Source organism: Bos indicus x Bos taurus, chromosome 6 (genome assembly GCF_003369695.1).
Source record: "Bos indicus x Bos taurus breed Angus x Brahman F1 hybrid chromosome 6, Bos_hybrid_MaternalHap_v2.0, whole genome shotgun sequence".
Lineage (NCBI taxonomy): Eukaryota > Metazoa > Chordata > Mammalia > Artiodactyla > Bovidae > Bos > Bos indicus x Bos taurus.
This window is the reverse complement of record NC_040081.1, coordinates 59,260,559-59,287,256: the sequence shown is the minus strand read 5'-3', so window position 1 is coordinate 59,287,256 and position 26,698 is coordinate 59,260,559. Positions and strand designations below refer to the sequence as shown.

Here is a 26,698-nt window from a genome sequence, read left to right as displayed (position 1 = left end):
TTCTGAAGTGATAAAAAATGTTCTAAATTTGATTGTGGTGATGGTTGTACAACAAGGAATATGTTTAAAACTATCTGACTTTTATCTCACTCAATAAAGCTTTTTTAAAAAGTTCTGCCAATTAATTTCAAATTATTATTGCTGCAGTTGTTGTTACAGAAAGGCAAGTTGAACTACTGATAAGCACTCTTCATTCTCATTTAACCTTTATAAGAAATCTAGGGGATTAGTACTATTAAACTCTTTTACAGATGAGGACACAGGATCCTGGAGACTACAAATAACTTGCTTAAGAGCACACAGCTGGTAACTGGCAAATCCAAGACTGCACTTGATCACATCAGACTGTTTTTTATTTTTGTGTTGGTATTTTCATATTCCTGATTTTTACTTTAATATTTAGTTCAAGAAAGAATATAGAAAAATTTAACCATGTCTAAAGATGACAAACTCAAGAATAGCCTTCAAAGTGCATGTATCACAAAAGAAAGGCTAAGTAAAATACTGTCTATATGTCTTAACAAGAATTTCCCATATAAAATTCAAACTATTCATAACTAAACATTTCATGATAAAATCATCTTCAGTGAATAGTTGCACTAATAAGAAAATTGAGGTTTTACCAATAACCTTCCTGCAGGTTTAGTTTGAGGGAAGTCATTTTCCACTCTCACACAATCCTCTACAAAAATTAGGCCAATCTAGGGAAGACTGGTGGAGAAGGCAATGGCACCCCACTCCAGTACACTTGCCTGGAAAATCCCATGGACGGAGGAGCCTGGAAGGCTGCAGTCCATGGGGTCTATAAGAGTCGGACACGACTGAGTGACTTCACTTTCACTTTTCACTTTCATGCATTGGAGAAGGAAATGGCGACCCACTCCAGTATTCTTGCCTAGAGAATCCCAGGAATGGGGGAGCCTGGTGGGCTGCCGTCTGTGGGCGTCGCACAAAGTCGGACACGACTGAAACGACTTAGCAACAGCAGCAGCAGGGAAGACTAATGGTTAACAATGCAAATTCTATTTTAGGAAACTGGAACCAGAGCATGCCAGACAACTGTAACCATCTTGAGCTATTTCCAGACCAATGTAGAAAATCTGACTTACTTCTGACAAGATCTCCATTGACTAAATAAAACTTAAACATTTCAGGCAATGTTCTAAGCTATTTTACAAAAATTAACTCATTTAATCCTCATCACAGATCTACGAGACTACCTCCTCCACTTATTATGTAATAAGAATTGCTATAGTTATAATTTTATCTATATTATATAGTTATAATTTAGAATGAAAGTTAATTACAACTTAAAAGTTGTATGTCACTCAAAATAAAAACCCCTGGCGGATTTTTTCCTTTATATTGCTCTTAATATTACCCATCACTTGATGTCTATCCTTACCACGATTCTGGTTCCATTCATGTGCTTCTCCTAAGTATCTTACATCAAACTGGTATTGTCCATTTATGTAAAAATAATCATCAGTACTAAGAATAACTCCACTTGGATTATCCTCTTGCAAAGTCCTGTGAATGATAAACGTAATTATTTTCATTAATTATTCTTCTAAATTCTCTCTCCTGATTTTTGCAAGGTCATAATCCAAATTAAAAATTCAAGTATCATTATTTAAAAGAATAAAGATACTTTATTTCTCAAACAAATCACATTGAAAATCTCTAAGCAGAAGTCTGACTCCCAAGAAAACCGAGGCAAGTCTACTTTGCTTTACGTAAATTATTATTTCGGAAACTTTTAAAATATATTATGAAGTCCTTTGTCCTTACTATAAAGGTATGAAGGTTAACACAATTTTAAATATCAAGAAAACCAGTAACTAACAATGCTTCAAAATTCTTATCAATCACATGCATCTCCCTCATCTGGCCACTTGATACACACAGATCTACCTTACCCGCTCTATGCTGAAGGTCACTTCCAGGTAGGCAAGTACCTTGATATTTAATTCTACTTTAAAAGTAGAGGAAACTCTTAGACTATTCATTTAATCAGCTCAATTATACAAAGTTAAGGACTTCTCTGGTGGTCCAGTGGTTAAGAATCCACCTGTCAATGCAGGGGACTTGGGTTCAGTCCTTGGTCTGGTCCAGGAAGATTCCATGTGCTGCAGGGCAACTAAGCCCATGTGCCACAACTACCGAAGTCCCAAGGCCCTAGGGCCCATGCTCTGCAATAAGAAGTCACTGCAATGAGAAGCCCATGCACCACAATTAGAGAGTGGCCCCCGTGCACTGCAACTAGAGAAAGCCAGCGTACAGCAGTGAAGACCCAATGCAGCCAAAAATACATTTAATTTAAAAAAATTTTAATAAATAATACAAAGATAGTTTTATAGGGGTTTTCTGACTCCTCTCTTTCTTTTGGCCACATTAGCTTGCAGGATCTTAGCTTACCAACCAGAGACAGAATCCAAAGCGTGAAGTCTTAACTACTGGACCATCAGGAAAGTACCCCATCTCTCTTTCTTGACTCTGGAATTTATCTTCTATATAACTGAGATACATGTAAAAAATAAGCAAAGAGAATCCACAGAGACATAACAGTGCTACCCTCTTGACATATATGTATATGTGCAACTGATGACCACTTTGCTGTACAGAAGAAACTAACACAAAATTGTAAAACAGCTATATGCCAATAAAAACCTATTTTATTTTATTAATTTTATTGTATTGGAGTATAATTTACTTACAATGTTGTATTAGTTTCAGGTGTACAACAAAGTGAGTCAGTTATGCATATATATATATATATATATATCCACTCTTAAAGATTCTTTTCTCATATTGAAATATATCTTTTGAATTTGATTTTTATTAGTATCTATTAAGCAAAAATAGGATTCCCTGATAGTTCAGTTGGTAAAGAAACCGCCTGCAATGCAGGAGACCCCTGTTTGATTCCTGGGTTGGTAAGATCCCCTGGAGAAGGGAAAGGCTACCCACTGCAGTATTCTGGCCTGGAGAATTCCATGGACTCTATAATCTATGGGGTCACAGAGTTGGACATGACTGAGCTACTTTCACTCTCACTTTAAGAGAAAGAGGTGCTGTTTTAATCCCTGAGCATCCATCAGTAAACTGTATTCATGAAGCTTACATTGTGGTGAATGCTCACTTGATCTCACTTTCTGAGACTCCTTCATTTATCTTCTCTTTTACCTCTAAGCTTTCCCCTCTGACACTTCACATCTATCTCAGCTATCTTTTAAATTTTTAACCACACTTTAAAGATCCCTTTTCAACTGTTACCCAACTTCTCTCCTTAACTGCTTTAGTATAAATGCTTTTTTAAGGTCTTAAGGTCTTCCACCTTTCCAGGGCAACAAAAGTATTTTTCAAGATAGCCATTCGTAGCCTTCTTTCCAATAACTCTGAAAGTCTTTTTTCATCTTTAATTTTCCTTGGACACAACAGCTTAACACTGTGGACCACTCTCTCTGAGAAAATTCAGCTACCTATCTCTGCACTTCCCAGTTACTTCTCTCTTTTCATTCAAATTTTAGCAAGCTCCAACTTTGTGACAAGCATTTCTTTCTCTTCCTAATCTCTAACCGTAGCTGCTTCTGGCTCTGAGGACTCTGAAACCTACTTCTTCAAACCTGTGTCACAGCTCTATTACCTTTTAAGGTACCCTCTTTTGTTTCAATCTTTCACAAAATGAAGTATCATAACTGACTGTAGTATCTATAATATTATTTCCTATTCTTGTGGTCATTAAATCAAAGAGAAAGCCTATGTCTATAGAAGAATATATTTATAAATATATGAGTAGAATATGTGGAAATTTATTGGAAGATAAATCCAGACTAAGAAAGGACATTAAAAAAACAACCGAAAATGAGCTTATCAAGGTATACATGAGTGTTCCCAAAGACTAGATACACCTAGGATAAAATAGAAAAGACTCAGCTGAGAATAGCAAACCATGAGAGAAAATAGATAAAACTTAGAAGGAAAAGGGAAAAATTGGCAAAAAAAATAAATTAGATGTAAATATTCTGGAATTTAAAGAAGAGGATTGAAAGAACTTTGAAAACAACACCCTTTAACAAGTATCACTGAAAGTATAACGAAGTTGCCTCTATCCCTGACTCTGGTCTCTGAGACCAAGACATCCACAACGTATCTTAACTACAAAAAGCACACAGATGGGATATATGAGATATATGTGGTACTGAGGGTACCACATTTTGCAACGAAAAAAAAAAAATCACTGAAAATTTGAAGTTCTCTGATTACCAATGGTTCATCCTATGTTCTCTTCCTTCATATTATACATTTCTAAACCTTATTTAACAACATGCTACAATTCCAAATTTCCAACTACCAGCAGAATTCTTGTCAAGACTTTCTTGAATTCAAAATCAATTATGGCCCTTTATCTATATAATCAAAGCTGAATTTATCTTTCTCCCACTCAAATTAGTTCTCTTCCACACGAACTTATTTCTTTTGATTTTACAAGCTCACAATCTTGAAACCACCTTTAATTTTTTTCTTCTATTCTGTCTCTCAAAATGATATTCTAAGACAAAAAAATTCAATAAAAACTTCTGGAGAAAACAGTGCTATTAGCTACAAAGTTAAAAAAATTAGTAAACATCTCTATGAAGTAAAAACATCTCACATAGTCAAGCTATTATAAATATTCAAGTTCACACATTACACTCATTTTTTAAACTCAATTAAACCTCATACCTTGCCAGAAAAGATTTTCCTGATCCTGGAAGGCCTCTGAGAAGAACGAGAACTAGTCCAACATAAGATGATGTCTTCTTTCTTACAGCCTGAGAAACTGGAGCTTCTTGTACCTGGTAAGCACTCGCTCCCTCTTTGCTTCTCCACACCTTTGTGGGGGAAGCATGAGAAATCACTGGGGGTGGAAACGCATAGTTGACAGGCCTCCAGTGCGCAGCTGTGGTTACAACAGGAGCCACAAAGCCATGGTTGGCTTGAAAGAGGTCAAAAGCAGGGATCATTGGATTCCACATTGGTGGAGGTGGGGGAGGAGGCAGCAGTAGAGGGAGAGGGGTTAGTACTGGGCAGTAATTCACATCCTTCCCCTTTGGTGGCAGTTCAGTATGTTTGTGTGGCTGGAAACTGAATTCTTCAGAAGGTACAAAAACATCAGGGACAGACGTGGACTTCTGATCTCCACCTGTACCTATTAAACCAATCCCTGGATTTTGGACAGCAAGGTTTAGAGGAGCCTGAAGCTCATTAGCATCCAAATCTACAGGGGCTTGAGAGAACTGAGTCTTAACACACTCAGATTCCGAAAGCTCTTTCTGAATTTGGTTGCTGCCATCCATCAAAGTGTCATTATCTGCATTTAAAGAACTACTGAGAAGAGAATCTTCCAATGCCACTGTGTTATCTTTTGTAAAACTTTTGGACCCATTTGAAACTGAATGTGAAGTTAAGGAATTTGAACTTAATGCAGAGACAGAAAGCTCTAAATTTTCATTGTTCAAATCCATATTTTGGGTAGAAAGAATGGGAGTCATATTACTTGAATCTGAACTTACAAATGAACTCGGGTCACTAAAATTATTAACATCTTGCAAAGGCAAAAATGAGTATGCTTGGTTATCAGGAGAAGAGTTCAATTTCTCAAAAGCATTTTGTATTAAAGAATCTAAATCTTCAGTTAGCTGCATGTCCAAAAATGAATCCATTTTTGAATCTTCACTCTCTTCTTTTGGAGGACATTTTTCCATTATTTCACATTTCACTGCATTTACTTGTTTCTCAGAAGCAATGAAGTTTGTTGAAGACGATTCTTCTATCTTAGCATCAGTGGCTGATAATTCTAATAGACAATCCATGGCATTTTCAACTGTACAACAATAAGAACAACAATAACAACAATAAAATATACCTATATGGATTGAAAACAGTAAAACATGATTTAATTAAAATTCACATAAAATTATACTGACTTTACATTGAATGAAATGTCAAGAAATTTATAAATATTCAAGTCATTTTTAACTTAACATTTTACTAATATATAATTCTGTATAGTGAAAGATTTGAATAATGGAGACATGCAATGTTGTTACTTTCAGACAAACAGTAATAAACTAGGCCAATAAACTGCCATCAAGTAGATATTCTCTGATGAATTTATTGAGTAAAAGAAAAATATCTGGAACTGTATACTTTAGGGTTGTTTATAAAGATACTAAAACCAGTTGATCTAATCAACAAATACTTACCTACTACATGCTGTTTTAAGTATGAAGTATTTTATTTATTAATAAGTATTCTAATAAATCTAATTTGCTTATATGGTCCATACTATGAATTTCACTTAACACAAAAAATGTGCATGAGCATGTACTACATATCAGACATACTTTGTACAAGGATGAACAAGATAATAGTTTTTACTACACTCGAAGGATTTTCGCAGTCTAATGGAAGCAACTGAAGATGTTAGAAGACAATTATAGTATAATATAGATTAAATACTGCACACTCTTAATAATATACAAATGCCTAAGCAGCCTTATAGGAAAGTAAGGAAAGATTTCACATGAGGTGATATGTAAACTGGGAGTTGGAAGATCAAAAAGAAACTTGTCAATACAGAATGGAAAGGCAAACCCAGTCCTAAAAACACACAGCATGTTTAAGCTATTGAGTTTGTTGGAATGCGAGTACACAGTAATATGGCAGATAAGAGAAGGAGATAAAACTGGAAAGGGAAATCAAGTAAAATTGGAAGGGTCCTCTATTTCATGGTAAGAAATACTAATTTTATTTTCCAAGGGAACTTGAAGGGAAACTACCTGTCATAGCATTTGGGCTAGATGTTTTGTTGTCTCAATGAATCTTCAAATTATACTACAAGCTATAGTATTCCCAGCACAGAGATGAAGAAAATGAAGTTTAGAAAGTATATTAACTTAGCCCACGTCACACAGATAATAAGTGACAAAGTCAGGACTGGTGTGTCGACTCCAATGCTGAGCTCCCTCCATTACAACATAAATATAGAGAAATTAGAATTGTTAAGCATCTGAAATCTGAGGCTTTTTCATATTATTTTTGTGTATTAACTTAAGGAAGATAAATGTGGAAACAGCACAGCACAGTAGGTAAAAGCTCTGGTCAGGAATCAGAATGACATTTAAATCCCTACTTGCTGGCATGAACACTTTGAACAAGTTAGTTAACTTTCCTAAGCCTTGATTTTCTCATTTGCAATGTGTGGATAACAAAAGTACCTACCTCATAGGGTTGTTGTGAGGATTAAATGAGATAATCCATGAAAAAGGGCTGTGCACAAGGACTGGCACCTAGTAAGCACCCAATTAGTGTTCCCTTAAGAAGAAAAACAAAGAGGGATTGGAGGGGGCAAGCCTGGCAGAGAGACCAGTTAGAAGACTATAGCAATAAACATGGAAAAAAGGGGGGGAAAAAAAAGGCGGGGCGGGGGGAGCAAATATAAGAAGAATTTCTAAGAAAAAACTACATGATAGAAAAATCACAAAAGATCAACCAAAAAAATTAATGTGTATATAATGAAAAACAGTATATGTAAAAAGAAGTAAAAGATCAAACTATATACATAAAACACAGAAGTTTTTACAGTGTTGAGAAAAATTAAAACAATGGTATAAAACAATGAAAAACACACGAACAATTCACACAATACAAGAACTAATAAACAATCATATATAAAAATGTTAACATTTCTCTTTATCTAAAAAAAAAAAAAACCATTAAAGAAAAAGTAAAATCTTATTCCTAAAATCTTAAAAGAATACCACTCAATGTTGATAAGGCTGTAATGAAACCCTTATACAGTGCTAGTGTCATTACAATTGGCACATTTATTTTATAAGGTAAATTTATTTTTTAATTAATTTTTATTGGAGTATAGTATAGTTGATTTACAATGTTGGGTTATAGTTTTTGCTGTACAGCAAAGTGCATCAGTTATATATATACATATATCCACTCTGTATTTTAATTCTTTTCCAATACAGGTCATTAGAGTATTGAGAAGAGTTCCCTGTGCTATACAGTAGGTCTTTATTAGTTATCTACTTTATATGTAGTAGTGTGTATATGTCAATCTCAGTCTCCGAATTTATCCATCCCCCGCTTTCACCCCTGGTAACCATATGCCACACCTCTTTAGTAGGCAATTCAGCAAATGTTTCCAAGAGCCAAAAACTGTCCTTACCCTGTGACAGAAGAAAATAAAACTTCGGAATCGGGAAAAAGCCAAAAGACGGAAAAGGTTATTCATACCAAGATGTTCTTTGCAATATTAATTATTCATGTAAAACATAGCTATAATTAAATAAATTAGAGCATAATAACCCAACAGAATAACCCAACAGAATATTAGAAAGCTATTAAAAAATATAAAGACTGCGGCCAACTGAAAAAAATACTTATATTCGGTTAAGTTTTAAAAGTAGAATATACAACGTCATAAATGTTATTATTCAAACTACTCAAAACATCAGTATTTATGAAGGAGGTATAGAGAAGATCCTGGAAAAGAAAAATGTTTTTTGTTAGGGTGTAAGGGTAACATACTGATATTTTCCTTGTACTTCTTCATTGTTACTAGTGTACGTGCAAAAATAAATTTTAAACACACCAAAATTAGGAAATATATGTTGAAGCCACAAATAAAATTGTAAACACTATTATTTCTGAGCATCATGTAGACTGCTGAAAGCTGGTTTTCTGCATACATAAAAGGATAGATAAGATAGGCTCACATCATAGACTGTGGAATGTAAAAAAAAAAATTTGAAGTTTACCCCATTACCAAAATTCCCCAAACCTAGAATAATTTTACTGATACTAATCATGGCCAATAGCAATATTAAACATCAATATTTAACTTACTCATCCATTTAAATTTGATAGTTTCCCCTGTCTGCAAACATACATCTAAACAATTTATTACAAGTCATTAATAATTTACTGCACTGAAGACTTTATCAGAACAAAACAAAAACTCAATCCTTACTGGGAAAAAAAAGAAAAAGTCCTATGAGGTACATACTATTATTTTTCTCTTTAACAGATAAGAAAACTGAAACCCAGAGAAGTTAAGAGGTAGAGCTGGAAAATCAACCTAAAGCCAATTTTAAATCACACTGGTCTATTAGCCTCAATGCTTAATCAGCTCTCATTTCCATAATTATAATTACCTTTTCACTCAATAAGTATTTACTGAGGTCCGAGTGAGTCATTTGGTATTTAGGGGCTGGAGATACAGCAGTACAACAAAACAGTTTTTTAAATCCCTCTCTTCATAGAGTACTCCAGGTCAACGGCTCTCAACTGGGAATGATTTTGCCCCTCAGGGAACATAAGATGATATACAGAGGTATTTTTAATTGTTACAACTGCAGGGGTGGGGCAGGGGATGTGCCACTGGGATCTAATGGGTACAAGCCAGAGATGTTGCTGAACATCCTATGATGCCCAGGAAAGACACTCACAACAAAGAATTATCTGGTCCAAAATGTCAATAGTGCCAACCTTTTCGAGAGGGAAGATAAAAAGAAATAAAACATAAAAGATGAAATCTACACATACATCTTATACCTAGAACTATACATTTCTTGAAAGAAGAAACGATGTTTTATTCTTTACATGCCTCATAATACTAAACTTAGTACCTTACCCACAGCAGATTTTCAAAAAGTAATGAACAAAATAGAAATAACGTAGTCATTTTCTTTATTACTACTGGTCATGGCATAGTACATAAAACCTTTTTATAAAATGCAAAGGGTTCAAACTAAACTTTTCTCACCTTTGAAATCACATTCAGAAAGCATCAAATACACTACATCAGGATCCAGATCAGAAAACATCTCTGAGACACTGGTGAAGAGTTCTTCCTGATCAACCTTTGTCTCATACACGGAAGGAAGAGTAGTGGTTGGCTCCTCATGACTAGTAACACTGGATACAACTTCCTTAGAGTTTGTGGTCTTCCGAAAAGGATTTCCCCCAAGATTTTTCCTTCTCCTTGGCATTCTGACTTCCAAAACTAAAATGTCTCCCTTTTCTTATTTAAGATGTTTGATATTTAAGTCATACCTCAAAGAAAATAGGGTTAAATATCTTGCACAATCCAGTAGTAAAAGGACCTAAAATAGAAAGCAAGTTGAAACACTCAGACTATAGTTATAGTTCCAGATCTAAAATTGGAATGACATCTTTATTCAACTCTAAGAAAGTACCATCAACTCTGGTGGGCAGCAAAGCCCAAGAGCAGTCACACAATTTCCCTCTCCAAAATATTCAAGTTTTTCAGGATTGAACATGTTAAAAATTAAGATATTAACAAATGTAATATAGTTTCAGAATGGTGAGTACACTACTTCAGCACAATTACTTCATTTAAAAAAACAAGAACACAGTATTCATAATGAGGATGCCTAATGAACACCTATTTGGATGTCTAATAGGCATCATAAACTTCACATGTCCAAAACTGAGCTCCTTATCACATACTTCACACTTGTTCTTCCTAGTCTTTCCCATCTCAATTAAGGCAACTCTATCCTTCCAACTGCTCAGGTAAAAAATCTTGGAATAATTCTTGACTCCTCTCATCCCACATCCAATTAGTAAGCCAATTTTGTCAATGCAACCCTCAAAATGTATCCAGAATATGATCATTCCTCACCATTTCCATGGCTACCACAGCCTTGCCTGGATTAGTATAAAAGTCCCTTAACCTCCTTGCTTCCATCCTTGCCCCTTCAATCTACTGAGCACAACAACTAGAGTGACTCAGTTAAACCACAGGTCAGATCACACCTCTCTTCTGCTAAACTATCCACCAGCTTCCCATTACACTCAGGATAAAAATCAGAACCCTTAAAATGGCCTATAGTGAAGTGAAGTCGCTCAGTCATGTCCAACTCTTTGCGACCCCATAGACTGTAGCCTATCAGGCTCCTTCCTCCATCCATGGGATTTTCCAGGCAAAAGTGCTGGAGTGGATTGCCATTTCCTTCTCCAGGGGATCTTCCCGACCCAGGAATCGAACCCAGGTCTCCCACATTGCAGGCAGATGCTTTACCGTCTGAGCCACCAGGGTACAGTCATCCCTATTCCTCTTTCCCTTGCTCATGTCACTCGAGCCATACTTCATCTCCTTGTCCTTCAAACATCAGTCATGCTCCATCTTAGAACTTTTATATTTGGTCCCTTCTACCTAAACTACTATTATCCCAGGTATCTAAAAGATGTATTTCCTATCATTACTCAATTGTTACCTTCTCAGGAAGTCAGTTGTCCAACACCACTTACCCTTGTTTTCTTACTTGAATTCTCTCCATATAACTTACCTTCTAAAATAGTATATGTGTTTCATCCACTTGTTTTATTTATTACCCATATTCCAGCAAAACGTAAGCTCCACAAGGGCAAGGACTCATAGATCTGGAGAACTCTGACAATCTACTTGCTTTCTCCTCTTGGATCTATCTAATGAACAATTCAAATGTAACATTATCTAAAACCAACTGATATTTTCTCTGAAACCTGCTCTAAACATTTGGCCTGGCTATAGTCATTCTCCATCTGTATTCCTGTCTCCTAAATGGTCTCCCTGTTTCTACACCTCTTGTCCCCTACAGTCTGTTTTCAATATACCAGCCAAAACGATTTTCATACAACATAAGTCAGAATGAGTCACAGTATGCTTTAAATTCTCAACTGGCTCTCCATATCACTCAGAGTGAAAGCTAAATTTCTTACTATGGTCCACTTCCACTTTTGGCCTTTAATATACTTTTTCCCAAGATATTTGCATTGCTAACTCTTTCACCCCTTCAAATCTCTGTTCAAGTACCACATTCAATGATTTCTTCCTTGATTATCTAATTTAAAGTCATGTTCCCCATTTTTTCTTTCCCAATCTCCCTTTTCTGTTAACCACCCATTGCCCTTAACACCTTCTACATTCCATAAAATTTACCTTTTAATTAAATTTATTGTGTCATAGCTCTCTCCATCTTCCAGGACTGCAATGTCAATATGGCGGCCACCAGCCACATGTGCCTATTTAAATTTAAATTAGTTAAAATTAAGTAAAATTACATTTTATATATAAATATCAGATAAAGTAGATTTTAGAGCAAAAAAAAAAAAATCAGCAAAGATAGAGAACACTATATAATTATAAAGGATCAATCTGACAAGAATTCAGAGCAACCCTAAATGTGTAAGCACCAAACAGAGCTACTAAATTAAGTGAAACAAAAACTGACAAAACTGAAAGGAGAAATAGACAAGCTTATAATTATAGTTAGAGACTTCAACACCCCTCTCTCAATAAGAGTAAACAGACATAAGATCAGCAAGGATACAGAAGAACTCAATAACACCATCATTTAAGGATCTAATCAACACTTTTACACTCCATTCAACAACAGCAGAATGCATATCCTTTTCAAGAACCCAAATAACATATACCGAAATAGACCATATCCTAGACTATAAAACAAACCTCAACAAACTTGAAAGAACTGAAATCATATAAAGTATGTTCTCTGACCACAATGAAATCAAACTCAAAATCAATAACAAAAAGATAATACAAAAATCTCCAAACACTTGGAACATAAGTAATACACTAAATAATCTATGGGTCAAAGAGGAAGTCTCAAGGAAAATTTTAAAATACACAAAAATGAATGAAAATGAAAATATACCATATCAAAATTTGTAAGACACAGCTAAAGCAGCAATTGCAAAAATTTATAGCAAATTTATAACTATAAATTCATACATTAAAAAAGATGAAAAGTCTCATATCAATAATTTAACTTTCCACTACAAGAACCTGGAAAAAGAACAGCAAAATAAACCCAGAGCCAGTAGAAGGAAGAGAATAATAAAGAGCAAAGGAGAAATGAATGAAACTGAAAAGAGAAAAACAATCACTCTAGACCCTGCAGACATCAAAAGACTAAGAGAATACTATGAACCAGTGTACATACAGAAGTCTGACATCTTATATGAAATATTTATTTCTCAAAAAACACAAATTATCATAACTCACCCAACAGGAAATAGATAAAAGCCCTATGATTTTTAATGAAATTTAATTCACAATTTACAAATTCCCCGAAAAAGAAATTTCAGGCCTAAATACCTTCAATGGATAAGTCTATCATATATAGTCTCTTTCAAAAATAGAAGGAACACTTCTTAATTCGTTTTATCAAGTCAGTACTGTTACCCTGATACCAAAATCAGACAAAGCAGTACCAGAAAAAAAAAAAATTACAAACCAATATCCTTCATGAATACAGACATAAAAATCCTTAGAAAATATTACAAACAAAAACCAGCAGTTTATTTTAAAAGAATTATACACCATTATTAAATGAGGTTTATCCTAGAGATACAAGGTTTCAATATTCAAAAATCAGTATAACCCATTATATTAATAGGCTAATGAAGAAAACCTTAGTTGCATGAATAAATTAAGGAAAAAAGTGACAAAATTCAATACCCATTCATGATAAAAACTACCCAAAAAATAGGAATATATGAGAACTTCCTCAAAACCCTACAGAATACATTTCATTTAATAGTAAAATACTATATGTTTTTATCCTAAGATTGAGAACAAAGCAAGGATGTCCACTCTCACCACTCTTATGAAATACAATGCTGGAAGTTCTAGCCTATGAAGTAAAGGAAGGAAAGAAAATAAAAGATATAAAGATTCAAAAGGCAAAAATAAAACTTTTCTATTTGTAGATGACACAGCTATCTATGTGTAAAATCCCAAGGAATCAATAAAATCTCCAACATGAGTTCAGCAAAGGATACAAGATAAATACACAAAAGCAACTGTATTTATATATCCTACCAATAAATACATGAACATTATAATTAAAAATACAATATTATTCACAAATGCTCAAATAATGAAATATTCTGAATAAACCTAACAAAATTTTTGAAAAAGTAGATAAATGGATTTATGAGCTGTTAGACTCAATATAGTAAAGATGTCAATTTTTCTCAAATTGACATATAGGTTTAGCACAATTCCTATCAAAACCCCAGGAAGATTTTTTGTGGATATGGACAAGATTATTCCTAAATTTAAATGGAAAGACAAAGGAACTAGAATAGTTCAAACAATTTTGAAAGAGTAAAAGGATTCTGTTGATTCCATTTTAAGACTTACTATAAAGCTACACTCATCAAAACTGTATGGTATCAGTGGAGGGACAGGCACACAGATCTGACAACAGATTATAGATTAGGAAACAGAAGACACCAACATGAATATGCCCAACTGACATCTGACAAAAATGAAAAAGCAATTCAATGGAGAAAATATAACCTTTCAACAAATGGAACTGGAGCAAATAGACACCCACAGATAGAAAAAGAAAAATCTTGGCCTAAGTCTCACACTTTATTTAAAAAAAAAACTCAAAATGGATCAAGGACTTAAATCCATAGTAATATAAAACTTTTAGGGAAAAAAAGAAAATCTTAAGGATCTAGGGCTAGGCAAAAACACCAAAAGTATGCTCCATAAAAGGAAAAACTGATTAAACTATACATTATCCAAACTTAAAACTTTTACTCTGTGAACAATCTTGTTAAGAGTATAAAAAGAAAAATGACAGGCTGAAAGAAAATATTTGCATACCATGTATCTGACAAAGGACTAGTATCCAAAATATATAAAAAACTTTATCAAAACTCAAAGTAAAAACAAACAAACAAAAACCAAGTAATTCAACTAGAAAGTGGGGGGGGGGGGGGGTGAGGATTTCACCAAAAGGATATACAGATGGCACACAGGTACAAAAAGAATTTCAACATCATTAGCCATTAAGTAAATGCAATTTAAAACTACAATGAGATATTATAATACTTATACATCTGTTAGGTTGGCAAATATAAATAATAATGACAATAGGAAATCCTAGCAAGGATACAGAGAAATAGGATGGCTCATATGCTGCTGATAGGAATGTAAAATAAAAAAAACCACTCTGGACAGCAGTCTGGCAGTTTCTTAAACTAAATCTGGAACTACCACACAATTAAGTAATTGCACTTATGGACATTTCTAAGAGATGGAAAATTAGGTCTACCCAAAAAGCGGTACATAAATATTTGTAGCAGCTTTATTCATTATAATCAGAAACCAGAAAACAATTCAGATGTCCTTCAATGAGTACACAGTTAAACATACTACGTCACTTCCATCCCAAGAAGTTTAGTCAGTAATAAAAAGAAACCTACTATTGGCACACAAGACCTGGATGAAATTGCAGAGAATTAGGCTGAGTAAAAAAAGCCCATCCAAAAAGCCATGTATTGCATGATCCCCATTTGCTTAACATTCTTGAAATGACAGAAATACAGAAATAGAGAAGATTAACAGTTGCCAAAGGTTGAGGAGGAGGAAGGAAGAGGGAGTAGTGGATGTGGCTATGAAAAGGAAATTTGAGGGATTTTTGTGGTGATGGAAATGTCCTATATCTTGACTGTATTAATATCAATACCCTGGTTGAGATGCCATAAGGCATTTTGCACATGTTTCTTTCATTGGGGGAACTGGATGAAGAGCACAAATTTCTCTGTATTATTTATTACAACTGCATGTGACTCTCAGTTCAGTAGCTCAGTCGTGTCTGACTCTTTGTGATCCCATGGACTGCAGCACAACTGGCTTCCCTGCCCATCACCAATTACCAGAGTTTGCTCAAACTCATGTCCATCACGTCGGTGATGCCATCCAACCATCTCATCTTCTGTCGTCCCCTTCTCCTCCTGCCTTCAATCTTTCCCAGGATCAGGGTCTTTTCAAATGAGTCAGTTCTTCACATTAGGTGGCCAAAGTACTGAAGCTTCAGCTTCAGCATCAGTCCTTCCGATGAATGTTCAGGACTGATTTCCTTTAGGACTGTGGTATGATCTCCTTGCAGTTCAAGGGACTCTCAAGAGGCTTCTCCAACACCACAGTTCAAAAGCGTCAATTCTTTGGTGCTCAACTTTTTTTATAGTCCAACTCTCACATCCATACATGACTACTGGAAAAACAATAGCTTTGACTAGGTGGACCTTTATTGGCAAAGTAACGTCTCTGCTTTTTAATATGTTGTCTAGGTTGGTCATAGCTTTTCTTCCAAGGAGTAAGCATCTTTTAATTTCATGGCTGCAGTCACCATCTGCAGTGATTTTGGAGCCCCCAAAAATAAAGTCTCTGTTTCCACTGTTTCCCCATCTACTTGCCATGAAGTGATGGAACCAGATGCCATGATCTTAGTTTTCTGAATATTGAGCTTTAAGCCAACTTTTTCACTCTCCTCTTTCACTTTCATCAAGAGGCTCTTTAATTCCTCTTCACTTTCTGCCATAAGGGTGGTGTCATCTGCATAGCTGAGGTTATTGATATTTCTCCCAGCAATCTTGATTTCAGCTTGTTTTTCATCCAGCCCCACAATTTTCATGATGTACTCTGCATATAAGTTAAATAAGCAGGGTGACAATATACAGCTTTGATGTATTCCTTTCCTGATTTGGATCCAGTCTGTTGTTCCATGTCCAGTTCTAACTGTTGCTTCCTGACCTACATACAGATTTCTCAGGAGGCAGGGAAGGTGGTCTGGTATTCTCATCTCTTTCAGAATTTTCCACAGTTTATTGTGATCCACACAGTCAAAGGTTTTGGCATAGTCAATAAAGCAGAAGGAGATGTTTTTCTGGAACTCTTGCTTTTTTGATGATCCAGCGGATGTTGCCAATTTGATCTCTGGTTCCTCTGTCTTTTCTAAAACCAGCTTGAACATCTGGAAGTTCATGGTTCCCGTACTGTTGAAGCCTGGCTTAGAGAATTCTGAGCATTACTTTGCTAGCATGTGAGATGAGTGCAATTGTGCAGTAGTTTGAACATTTTTTGGCATTGCCTTTCTTTGGGACTGGAATGAAAACTGATCTTTTCCAGTCCTGTGGCCACTGCTGAGTTTTCCAAATTTGCTGGCATATTGTGTGCAGCACTTTCACAACATTCATCTTCTAGGATTTGAAAGAGCTCAACTGGAATTCGACCACCTCCAGTAGCTTCGTTCGTAGTGCTGCTTCCTAAGGCCCACTTGACTTCGCACTCCAGGATGTCTGGCTCTAGGTGAGTGATCATACCATCGTGATTACCTGGGTCATGAAGGTCTTTTTTATATAGTTCTTCTGTGTATTCTTATCACCTCTTCTTAATATCTTCTGCTTCTGTTAGGTCCATACCATTTCTGTCCTTTACTGTACCCATCTCTGCATGAAATGTTCCCTTGGTATCTCTAATTTTCTTGAAGAGATCTCTAGTCTTTCCCATTCTATTGTCTTCCTCTATTTCTTTGCACTGATCACTGAGGAAGACTTTCTTATCTCTCCTTGCTATTCTTTGGAACTCTGCATTCAAATGGGTATGTCTTTACAATCTCAAAAAGTTGTGTAAATCAACAAAAAGTTATGTGACTCTACAATCTCAAAAAGTTTAATTTTGAAAAAGAGTATGTAAAACTAAAAATTCAGTTTCTCAGTCATACTTGTTACATTTCAAGTGCTCGATAGCTACATGTGGTTAATGACTATCATATCACATGCGAACTTTTCCATAAGCACTGTTCTAAAATATAAGTTCCATGAGGCAAATGAATATCTCATTTTAGAAAGTTAAAAAGTTTCATTTACAGAAAGTACAAACTGAATGCCATAAAGAAAAAGAAGTACTAAACACATCTAGCCACATTTAAATATAAAATACCTGTATATCAAGAAAAAAGTTAAAATATGTATAACATATAGTAACTGTTTTCAATTTCTTCCCCTTCATCCTTTCTTAAACATGATTTTGCCCTACCATTTCTACCACTATACTAAAAACTGCTCATATCTAAATCACCAATAACCAATGTAGATGATCAAAGTCAAAGATAAAAGGTCTAATCCACCAGGAAGATAAAGCAATTCTAAGTTTGTATTCAACTAGTAAAAGCCCTCTCTCTGTAACTATTATAACAAGGAGGTTCCCACCTCAGCCACTACCCTGCTCCTCACACATACATAGAGGAGAGGAAGGAGAAAGAAAAGGGAGAGAAAAAGCGGTAATAACATAAAAGATTTGAGTCATGTAGTATAACTTGACTTAGTATCTAAATAACACCGAATCCAATAACCACAGAATATTATTTTCAAGGTCATAGAGAATTATGCAAGAATCAATAGCGAAAATGTAACTAGAAAACAAAATTATATGAAAATTAAGAAACATACATCAATACAAAGACAAATTCATTATGTAAATTACATATTAATACTGATTTTAAAAGAATTATTAATAACTATAAATTATAAACAAATAAAAACAGTATACATCCATATATGTAAGATACAATTATAGTCATGCATAGAAGAGCATACAAATACATATATTAAAAAAGAAAGGCTAAAAAAATCAATGATCTAAAATAGATTTATTGAATTTTTATAGCTCCAGAAACTATACGCAAAATACCCTATGTACTCTGTACACCCCAATATGACTGATTGTACATAAACCGTATCCATGCCCTACTCAATCATTTCTTTCCTACCAACTACCTCCCACCAAAAAGTCTCTATCCTCTCCTACCTTTAAAAATTCTAATTCTAAAAAGTTCACATTCCTGTACTGGAAAAACTGTTTGAAATCTGATTTCTCAATGCACCCTGAATTATTAACTCAGAATTCTTAACTGAGTTAATAGGAGAATTCTTAACTCAGGCTGTCCAAACTCCCAGTATTTCCTAAGCAGTTTGTTTCTTAAAAGCAGTTTACATTCACTGTTTCAACTTGCCACTTTCTGTTGACTTCTTGATCCAGTGTAATCTGTCCCCTGCATCTAGTAGTTTTTCTCTGGCTGCCCTTCTCAGTTTCCATCACTGATCTCTTTTCTTCTGTTCGCTCTTTCAAGTATGATTGCTACCCCAGGTTCTATTCCCAACCATCTGCTCCACCACTTTTTTCTAGGTCCATCCAAACCCACTGCTTCCATACCTATGACTCCAGCTAAGAATTCTCTCCCAACTCCAACATAGTTAACTGCTTTGAGGTAGGAGATAAGATAGGCCCTTGGGCTGGACAGTTGGTATTTGTCAAGCAGAGTAAAACTGAAACTCTGTTTCCCTCAGACAGACCAAGGATAAAAGCTACCAGCAAAAGCTGAGCTCTGTTGAAGTGAACAAATAAGATAACCACTCCTGAGTCAAGGAAAACTTCCCTGTCTGCACATGAGTAGGAAGGCTCCTTTGGGGGGTCAAAAAAGGAGAGAGCACCACCCCTCAGTAAGTGTGGACACACCCCCACAGGCCTCTGAGGTAGAATTCAACTTAGCAAAAGTTGCACACACATGTTGGAGAAGGTCCTAGGGCAGGTCAGATGGGAAAAAGGAACAAGATAATTCGCCAAAGGTAAACAAAGACCTTGAAAGACTATCCTATATAAGTGATTTAAATCACCTCTTTATTGTGCTCCTTCTCATACACTTACTCTCCCAATGTGTATTTCTGCCTTGTGTGTGCGCGCGCGCTTGGTCTTACTTCAGTCTTAATATCAACAAGTTTAAAATAAACAAGTGTGCTCTCCCACTTGTGGTGCTGTGTCTCTAATAATAAACTTTTATCTGTTTTTATACAGTTTTTGCCTCCTTGAAACATTCTTGCTTTCACACAGGAGCAAGAGTCAGGGCCATTTTGCTTCTAGACACCAAGGTCTAGTGATTTTCTAGCCTGGTTTTCATCCAGGCTGCTGCTACTGCTAAGTCGCTTCAGTTGTGTCCGACTCTGTGCGACCCCATAGACAGCAGCCATCAGGCTCCGCCGTCCCTGGGATTCTCCAGGCAAGAACACTGCAGTGGGTTGCCATTTCCTTCTCCAATGCATGAAAGGGAAAAGTGAAAGTGAAGTCGGTCAGTCGTCGCGTCTGACTCTTAGCGACCCCATGGACTACAGCCTACCAGGCTCCTCCGTTCATGGGATTTTCCAGGCAAAAGTACTGGAGTCGGGTGCCGTTGCCTTCTCCGTCATCCAGGCTACCCACATTCAATTCTTAGGCAGGGAACTAAGATCTCTCTTCAGGACTATTCACTGATGTCTCTGTGAGTTCAGCCTCACAGACATATCTACTTGGACACTACTTAGCCAACAAAGGTTCGTCTAGTCAAGGCTATGGTTTTTCCTGTGGTCATGTATGGATGTGACAGTTGGACTGTGAAGAAGGCTGAGCACCGAAGAATTGATGCTTTTGAACTGTGGTGTTGGAGAAGACTCTTGAGAGTCCCTTGGACTGCAAGGAGATCCAACCAGTCCATTCTGAAGGAGATCAGCCCTGGGATTTCTTTGGAAGGAATGATGCTAAAGCTGAAACTCCAGTACTTTGGCCACCTCATGCGAAGAGTTGACTCATTGGTAAAGACTCTGATGCTGGGAGGGATTGGGGGCAAGAGGAGAAGGGGAAGACAGAGGATGAGATGGCTGGATGGCATCACTGACTCGATGGATGTGAGTCTCAGTGAACTCCGGGAGTTGGTGATGGACAGGGAGGCCTGGCGTGCTGCGATTCATGGGGTCGCAAAGAGTCAGACACGACTGAGCGACTGATCTGATCTGATCTGATAGGCACTTCAGTCCTAAGAGTTCCAACTTAAAATGCTTCAGTGACTCTACAGCTCCCTAGACCAAGTTTCAACTTTCCAACTGTAAAGCATTCAAGGACTTCTATGATTTGGCCTCTTACCTACCCCTACTCATCTCTTCCTCTAGTCTTCCTCAGGTACCCTCTGCTTCTCCTGTATCTAATTATTTGTTTCCCAAAGTAGACCACTTCACATCTCTGTGCCTCACACATGTTCCACACAAAAGTTCCTCTACCCCATCCTACCCAATCCTTATTTCTTGGCTCAAGTAACTTTCTTTCACGAAAGTTTTCCACTATCCTGAAGTCTGATCTACACAGAGCTGCTGGTGCTGCTGCTGCTGCTAAGTCGCTGCAGTCGTGTCCGACTCTGTACAACCCCACAGATGGCAGCCCATCAGGCTCCGCCGTCCCTGGGATTCTCCAGGCAAGAACACTGGAGTGGGTTGCCATTTTCTTCTCCAATGCATGAAAGTAAAACATGAAAGCAAAGTCACTCAGTCATGTCCGACTCTTAGCAACCCCATGGACTGCAGCCTACCAGGCTCCTCCATCCATGGATTTTCCAGGCAGGAGTACTGGAGTGGGGTGCCATTGCCTTCTCCGACACAGAGCTGCTACTGCACCTTAAATATACCTCTATCTTAGCATCTGTGTACTTGTTTGTTTAGACTGCTAGTCTATAAGCATCTCACAATATGTTCTTATTTAGCAAACAAGAGCTTAATAAATATTTGTTATATGCCAGCAAAAAACAAAAAGTCAATTTAGTTCTTTAAAATATTGGACTTACCATTTCAGTAGCTTGACTACTCAGGTCCATAATACAGGGCATCTCTTTCCCATGAAGAAAATATCTAGGAAAATAAATTTGAAATCAGAAGGGTGGTTAAGATTCAGAATGAATATTCTCTGCCCAGAACTCCTTCCCCCTTACTCCACCAGGGGCCTAATTTCTGCTAACAGACCCCTGGCCAAGTAAGTAAGCACATCACATGACTTAGGCTGAACTAGGCATATACCTCTTCCCCTCAGCTGCAGGAATTGGTCAAGGGACAGGCACGTGACCAAATCTATCTAGAGCCTCTGATGGGAGTAGCTAAGTAATAAGTCTGTGCTCAGGAACCAGGTCCCAACATATGGAGAAGCATACCGGAGTAGGAGAGATGGTGCCAGTGTCACAGATGATAAGTACAGGAAGGACTGAGAATTCCCTGAGAGTCCAGTGGTTAGGACTTTGCACTTTCACTGCCAACTCTGACCGTGGTCAGGGAACTAAGATCTGCATCTTTTCTGTAAAAGCACCTACAAAGTATGCCTTTCCTACTTAGAAAACTTGCATCTATCAGATAGGTCTTTCTCTTCCCTACTAGGTAAACCCCAATATTACTATTTAATTCCCTTTTAATACAATCTACGCAAACCACATCTCTTTTCTTTTGTGGCTACAGCATGTGGGATCTTAGTTCAAGGATGTGGGATCAACCCATGCCCCCTGCAGTGGAAGGGAGAAGTCTTAGCCACTGGAAAGCCAGGGAAATTCCTCATGTCATGGTTTAAGGTAGTCAGTTTACTTCTTTCTTTTGTTACACTCTAACCAGGACACGGTGAGATGACAATGAGCAATTACAATGAGAATGTAGAATGCTAGGGAAAGTAGAGGACTGGCTTCCCAGGAGAGGCATCACCTCTATGGAGATCTGAAAAATAAGTATGAGTTAACAAAACCAAAGGGGAGGGAAGCAGGGAGCAAAGGAAGACGTTCTAGACAGAGGAAAGCTTCTGTACTCAAGTAGATTTAACAAATTTGGCATCTTGAGAGAGAGATGAAGTAACTGAATATGACTAGCAAATTGAGGGCAAAAGGAAAAAGTGACAGGATGAAGAAGTCAACAGATGCCAGATCATGATCCTGAAAGCCAAATTAAGAAGTTCAGACTTTAACCTGAAGGCAATGAAAAGCCATACACACAAAAAAGGTTTTGAGCTGAGGAGTTAAGGGTTTAAATGTGTTAGATTACTCCAGCAACAGTGGGATAAAGTAGATGGGAAGGCAAGACTGGAAGCAGGGATAACCACTTAGGAGGCTACTGTGGCAATCCAGGTAAGAGATGATGCTGACCACTAAGTAGGATAGTAGTCTGGGAATGGAAAAAAGATACAGATTCAAGAGAGATTAAGGAGACGGGGCTTCCCTGGCAGTCCAGTAGTTAAGACGCCAAGCCGCCACTGCAGGGAACGTGAAGGTCAGGGAATGAAGATCCTGTAGGCCTCACAATGTGGCCAAAAAAAAAGGAGAGATACTAAGGAGCAAGAATCCAACAGGGCTCAGTGATCTATTAGAAAATGAAAAGAAGAAAAGGAACAGCCCAGGTTTCTGCCAAGTTATTATTAGCAGTGCCTACTACTTATCAAATTCTTACCACATATGCATTATCTCTTATAATGTTCCCCTAGGAAGAAGAGGTAGTTTGTTTCATATTTTTGGTTTGAGGCTGGGAAAGGGAAGGTTGATAATCACTATAGTTTGGGATATGCTCAGTCTGGGTCACCTGTGAAATACAAATGAACGTGTTATGAAGGTAGACGATAACCTGAGTCAATTTATCAAGAAACGGCTCTGGGTTGGAGACATAAGAATTATCTACATACAGATAGTAACTGGGAGAAATATTTTTTAAGAGTAAATATCTTCTTTAACTCTGAACTTCTACTGCTGGGGGCTCGGGTTCAAATCCTGGTTGGGGAACTAAGATCCCACATGCCATGCAGCAAGGTCAAAAAAAAAAAAGAAAAAAAAAATCTCCTTTATTCATGCCAATATTTATTTAATACCTACACAACTATAGCTTTGGAACTAGAATTAAGGGGGAAAAAATGAGTAAAATTCAGTGAAACTCACAGTTACTATTCGGAAGGGGTAGTTCCATATAGCAGTAAGTGGATAGTGGAAATACTACATTAAAGGTTCAGAGGTAAGATGATGAGTATGTGATTACCTCTGCTGGGGGAAGAAAGCAAAGCAAACTTTACAACATATACCACCTAAATTGTGAAGGTCAGCAGAGAGTTTAAGAGGGGTAAGGCAGGGAGAACAGTGAAGACACTACAGCCAGAAGAAACAAATTCGAAGACAAAAGAAAAAAAATTTTTAAAGATAGCCTGCTTCAGAACAAAAAAAAATTAAATATTATTCATGTCAGTCTCCCAAGCTAATTCTTAAATTTAATAAATAGAGTGAACATATTTTAAAAAAATTTTAAAGACACATGGGGGAAATTCATTCTAATACTATATCATATTAAAGTAACATTGTGAGATTAAATGATACAGCTACAAAAATCCAATAAAAGATGGAAGGATCATTATTAAAAGTTAAGAGTCCAGATATAATCCTAATGACATTTGGCTTACTCATTGTCTGGCATTGTAAATATATTAAAAATTCAATCTCTTCTTTAATTCCTAATAAAACTACTACCACAGGCATTTAATGTGATCTGCTAAGATCCAATGTTTGATCTGATGAACTGAAATTCTTCCCAAGACTTACAATGTGAGTTTGCATATAAAAAGCTGAATAGAAGAAAGGCAAAGATGGTAGCTCTTTTCTAAAATTCACATTGACTTATAAATGGTTACTGCTTTGCATATCAAAAGATGCATAACCATAGATAATCATGAAGAAAAGGGAGATTTTAAGAGAAAATCCTCACACAGTATTAAAAAAAAATGCCCCTTCACTGACACTATTTATTTAGCCTCTATTGTGTACGGATACTATGCCTACTTCAATAAAGAGAAAACATTCCATAACTTAAGCCCCATTTTTCTATGAAGTCCAGTATTTAGTCCTCTTTGCTACCCCCTTCAAAGCAGCTAAAGTCAACAGGTGCACAAACTGACATTCGTTAAATACTAAATGCTGATTTGTCCCGGGTTTTGTTTTATACGTCTTTTTTCATGAACTAAAGTGTAGTATTCTTATGGAAAAGCAGCCATTTCTTTCCTATTCTTTTCACCATCTCCATCACCGTAGCCCCCACACCCCGCCGTCCTAGCACGGCCACTTGAATAATAAAGCTCTGGCAAAGGAACAAAAAAATGTTTATTTAATTTGACCTTGCAAAACGGGCAAAGAAAATTGAACCACCTTGATTATCAAAACACAAACACATGACGTTTACATTTCTTAACGCTTTTAAGAATTATTTCATTGAAAATTGAAAGATGAGGGTTAAAATGAGTTACAAAAGAGAGCCAGGCGTTTGAGAGAAAAACAATGGAAATAATAAAAACAGAATGAAAAGGCTGCTGTTAAGATGAAAAAAAAAAAAACAAAACATTTTTTTAAGTGGGGGGCGAGAGGCAGCTGCAAATCAGCCACTGTTTTCTGAGAAGCCAGGTTCATCTCCAAGATTTTCTTCTCTGAGCTCAACCAATCCCCACCTTTTCTGAGTTATCCAGTCTCCAGGCAAGCAGCGCTTCTTGATTGGCTTAAAGATGCCGAGTAGAAAAACCAGCCAATCCTGTCTTGAAGTCAGAATTGTGCTATAGAGACATTACAACCACTGCATGGCGAGAATGTGTACAAACCTGTCCCTGCCACAAATATCAAATTCTAGTTCTAAAGACTGTTGCAGAAAAGAAGATTCTTCCAAGCCAACACTGAGCGTGATCTGGCATTTACACTTTTTAAAATTACTCTCTCTTTCTGAGAGAGAGAGAGAGAAAAAAGAAAAATCAAAAAAAATAAAAATACCACGTTTTAACCAAAAGAGCTTAAGGAATAAACTGCCCCGGGTCGGATGACTTACTCTACCTAAGACGGATTTTCAAAGGGACCTCTCTGGAGAGTCCGGGTCACAGTAGGGCTCAAGGAGGGAGTCAGTGAGGATCAAAGTTGCCGTGGGGGAGGGTGGTATGGACGACGATCAAAGAGACACAGATACCAGTAACCGGGAATGCCTCCCCACAGTACCCAAAATCAGAACTTGCAGAGTGAGAGGCTGTTTGGATTTGAAGTGAGTAAATAAAACGGCTGTGCTAGGGCTACGTGCTCCGGAGGGTGGCCCCAAGTTCCAAGAAGGTTCCGCCTGGGAAAGCCAAAGGAGCTCGGAGGGCCGCCAGGTCAAGTCCCAACGGGAACTAACAGGGAAGCCCCGGGGGGGCGAGAGGGGTGTGTCAAGGGCCCAGAGGCCCGCTGGGGCCGGGAAGCCAGGAAAGCGGCCACTGCCTCCGCCTTCACCCGACCTCGGGCGGCGAGCCAGGGCCCGCCTCTCACCGACGCCTCACTTCCCTTCCGCCCGGGCGACCGGGCCCGCGGGCCGGACTGGAGACCGCCGCGCCGGACCTCCACGTCCGGAGGTTGGGGTTTCCGTCCCAGCGCCTCCCGCTGCTGCCTCAGGCCCTCCGCTCGGGTTTGGGGACCCCGGGATCCCCTTCTTCCCGACCCTCAGCCCAGCCCCGCCGCTCCGCCTCCCACCCGCCGCCTTTACCTGCTCCAGAAGCAGGCGGAGGGCGTCGAGGCCGGGGCCGCGTCGTCGAGTGTGCGACGCGGCGCCGCGGGTCCGCAGCCTTTTCCCGCCGCCACCACAGCGCTCTCCGGCGCGGCGCAGGGCTGGCGAGCGCGACGGCCGCCGGGGGGAGACGCGCGGCGGGCGCCTGGCGGGGAGACACTGCCGCTCTCCGTCCGGCCGGGGAAGAGCAGCCTCACAGCAGCCAGCCGCGAGAGGGCGGGTGGGCGGCCGAATGGGGAGGGGTCTCGGAGAGCAGGGAAGGGCTGCCACGTCGCCCAGGTGGATCGCTGCTCTCCGCCTCCCCCGCCCCCGCCGGCTTCGGGCCGCGACCTCTGGTTCGTTCTCGGGCTCAGGTGGGGCGCGTCGGCCCGCCCCGCCTTGGTGGCCCCGGTGACCCCGGCCCGCAGGCTCCCGCCTCTCCGTCTCCCCTCAGTGAGCAGGT

General features: G+C 38.0%; 1 protein-coding gene across 5 annotated transcripts in view; it reads right to left on the bottom strand.

The window, feature by feature from the left end:
• The window catches only part of N4BP2 (NEDD4 binding protein 2), a 70,769-nt gene extending 44,388 nt beyond the window's left edge, over positions 1 to 26,381 (bottom strand). For 2 of the 5 annotated variants that reach the window (XM_027544311.1, XM_027544313.1), the window contains exons 1-6: positions 26,236 to 26,353; positions 21,531 to 21,594; positions 12,008 to 12,090; positions 9,827 to 10,166; positions 4,726 to 5,866; positions 1,406 to 1,530 (exon numbers count right to left, since the gene is read on the bottom strand). In XM_027544311.1, coding sequence (XP_027400112.1) covers positions 1,406 to 1,530; positions 4,726 to 5,866; positions 9,827 to 10,052 — 1,492 coding nt within the window. In that variant the 5' untranslated portion in view covers positions 10,053 to 10,166; positions 12,008 to 12,090; positions 21,531 to 21,594; positions 26,236 to 26,353. Of the gene's footprint in view, positions 1 to 1,405; positions 1,531 to 4,725; positions 5,867 to 7,266; positions 7,360 to 9,826; positions 10,167 to 11,375; positions 11,515 to 12,007; positions 12,091 to 21,530; positions 21,595 to 26,235 lie in introns of those variants that run through there. The other 3 variants (XM_027544314.1, XM_027544312.1, XM_027544315.1) reach the window with 3 other exon arrangements.
• Positions 26,382 to 26,698: the final 317 nt, after the last annotated feature.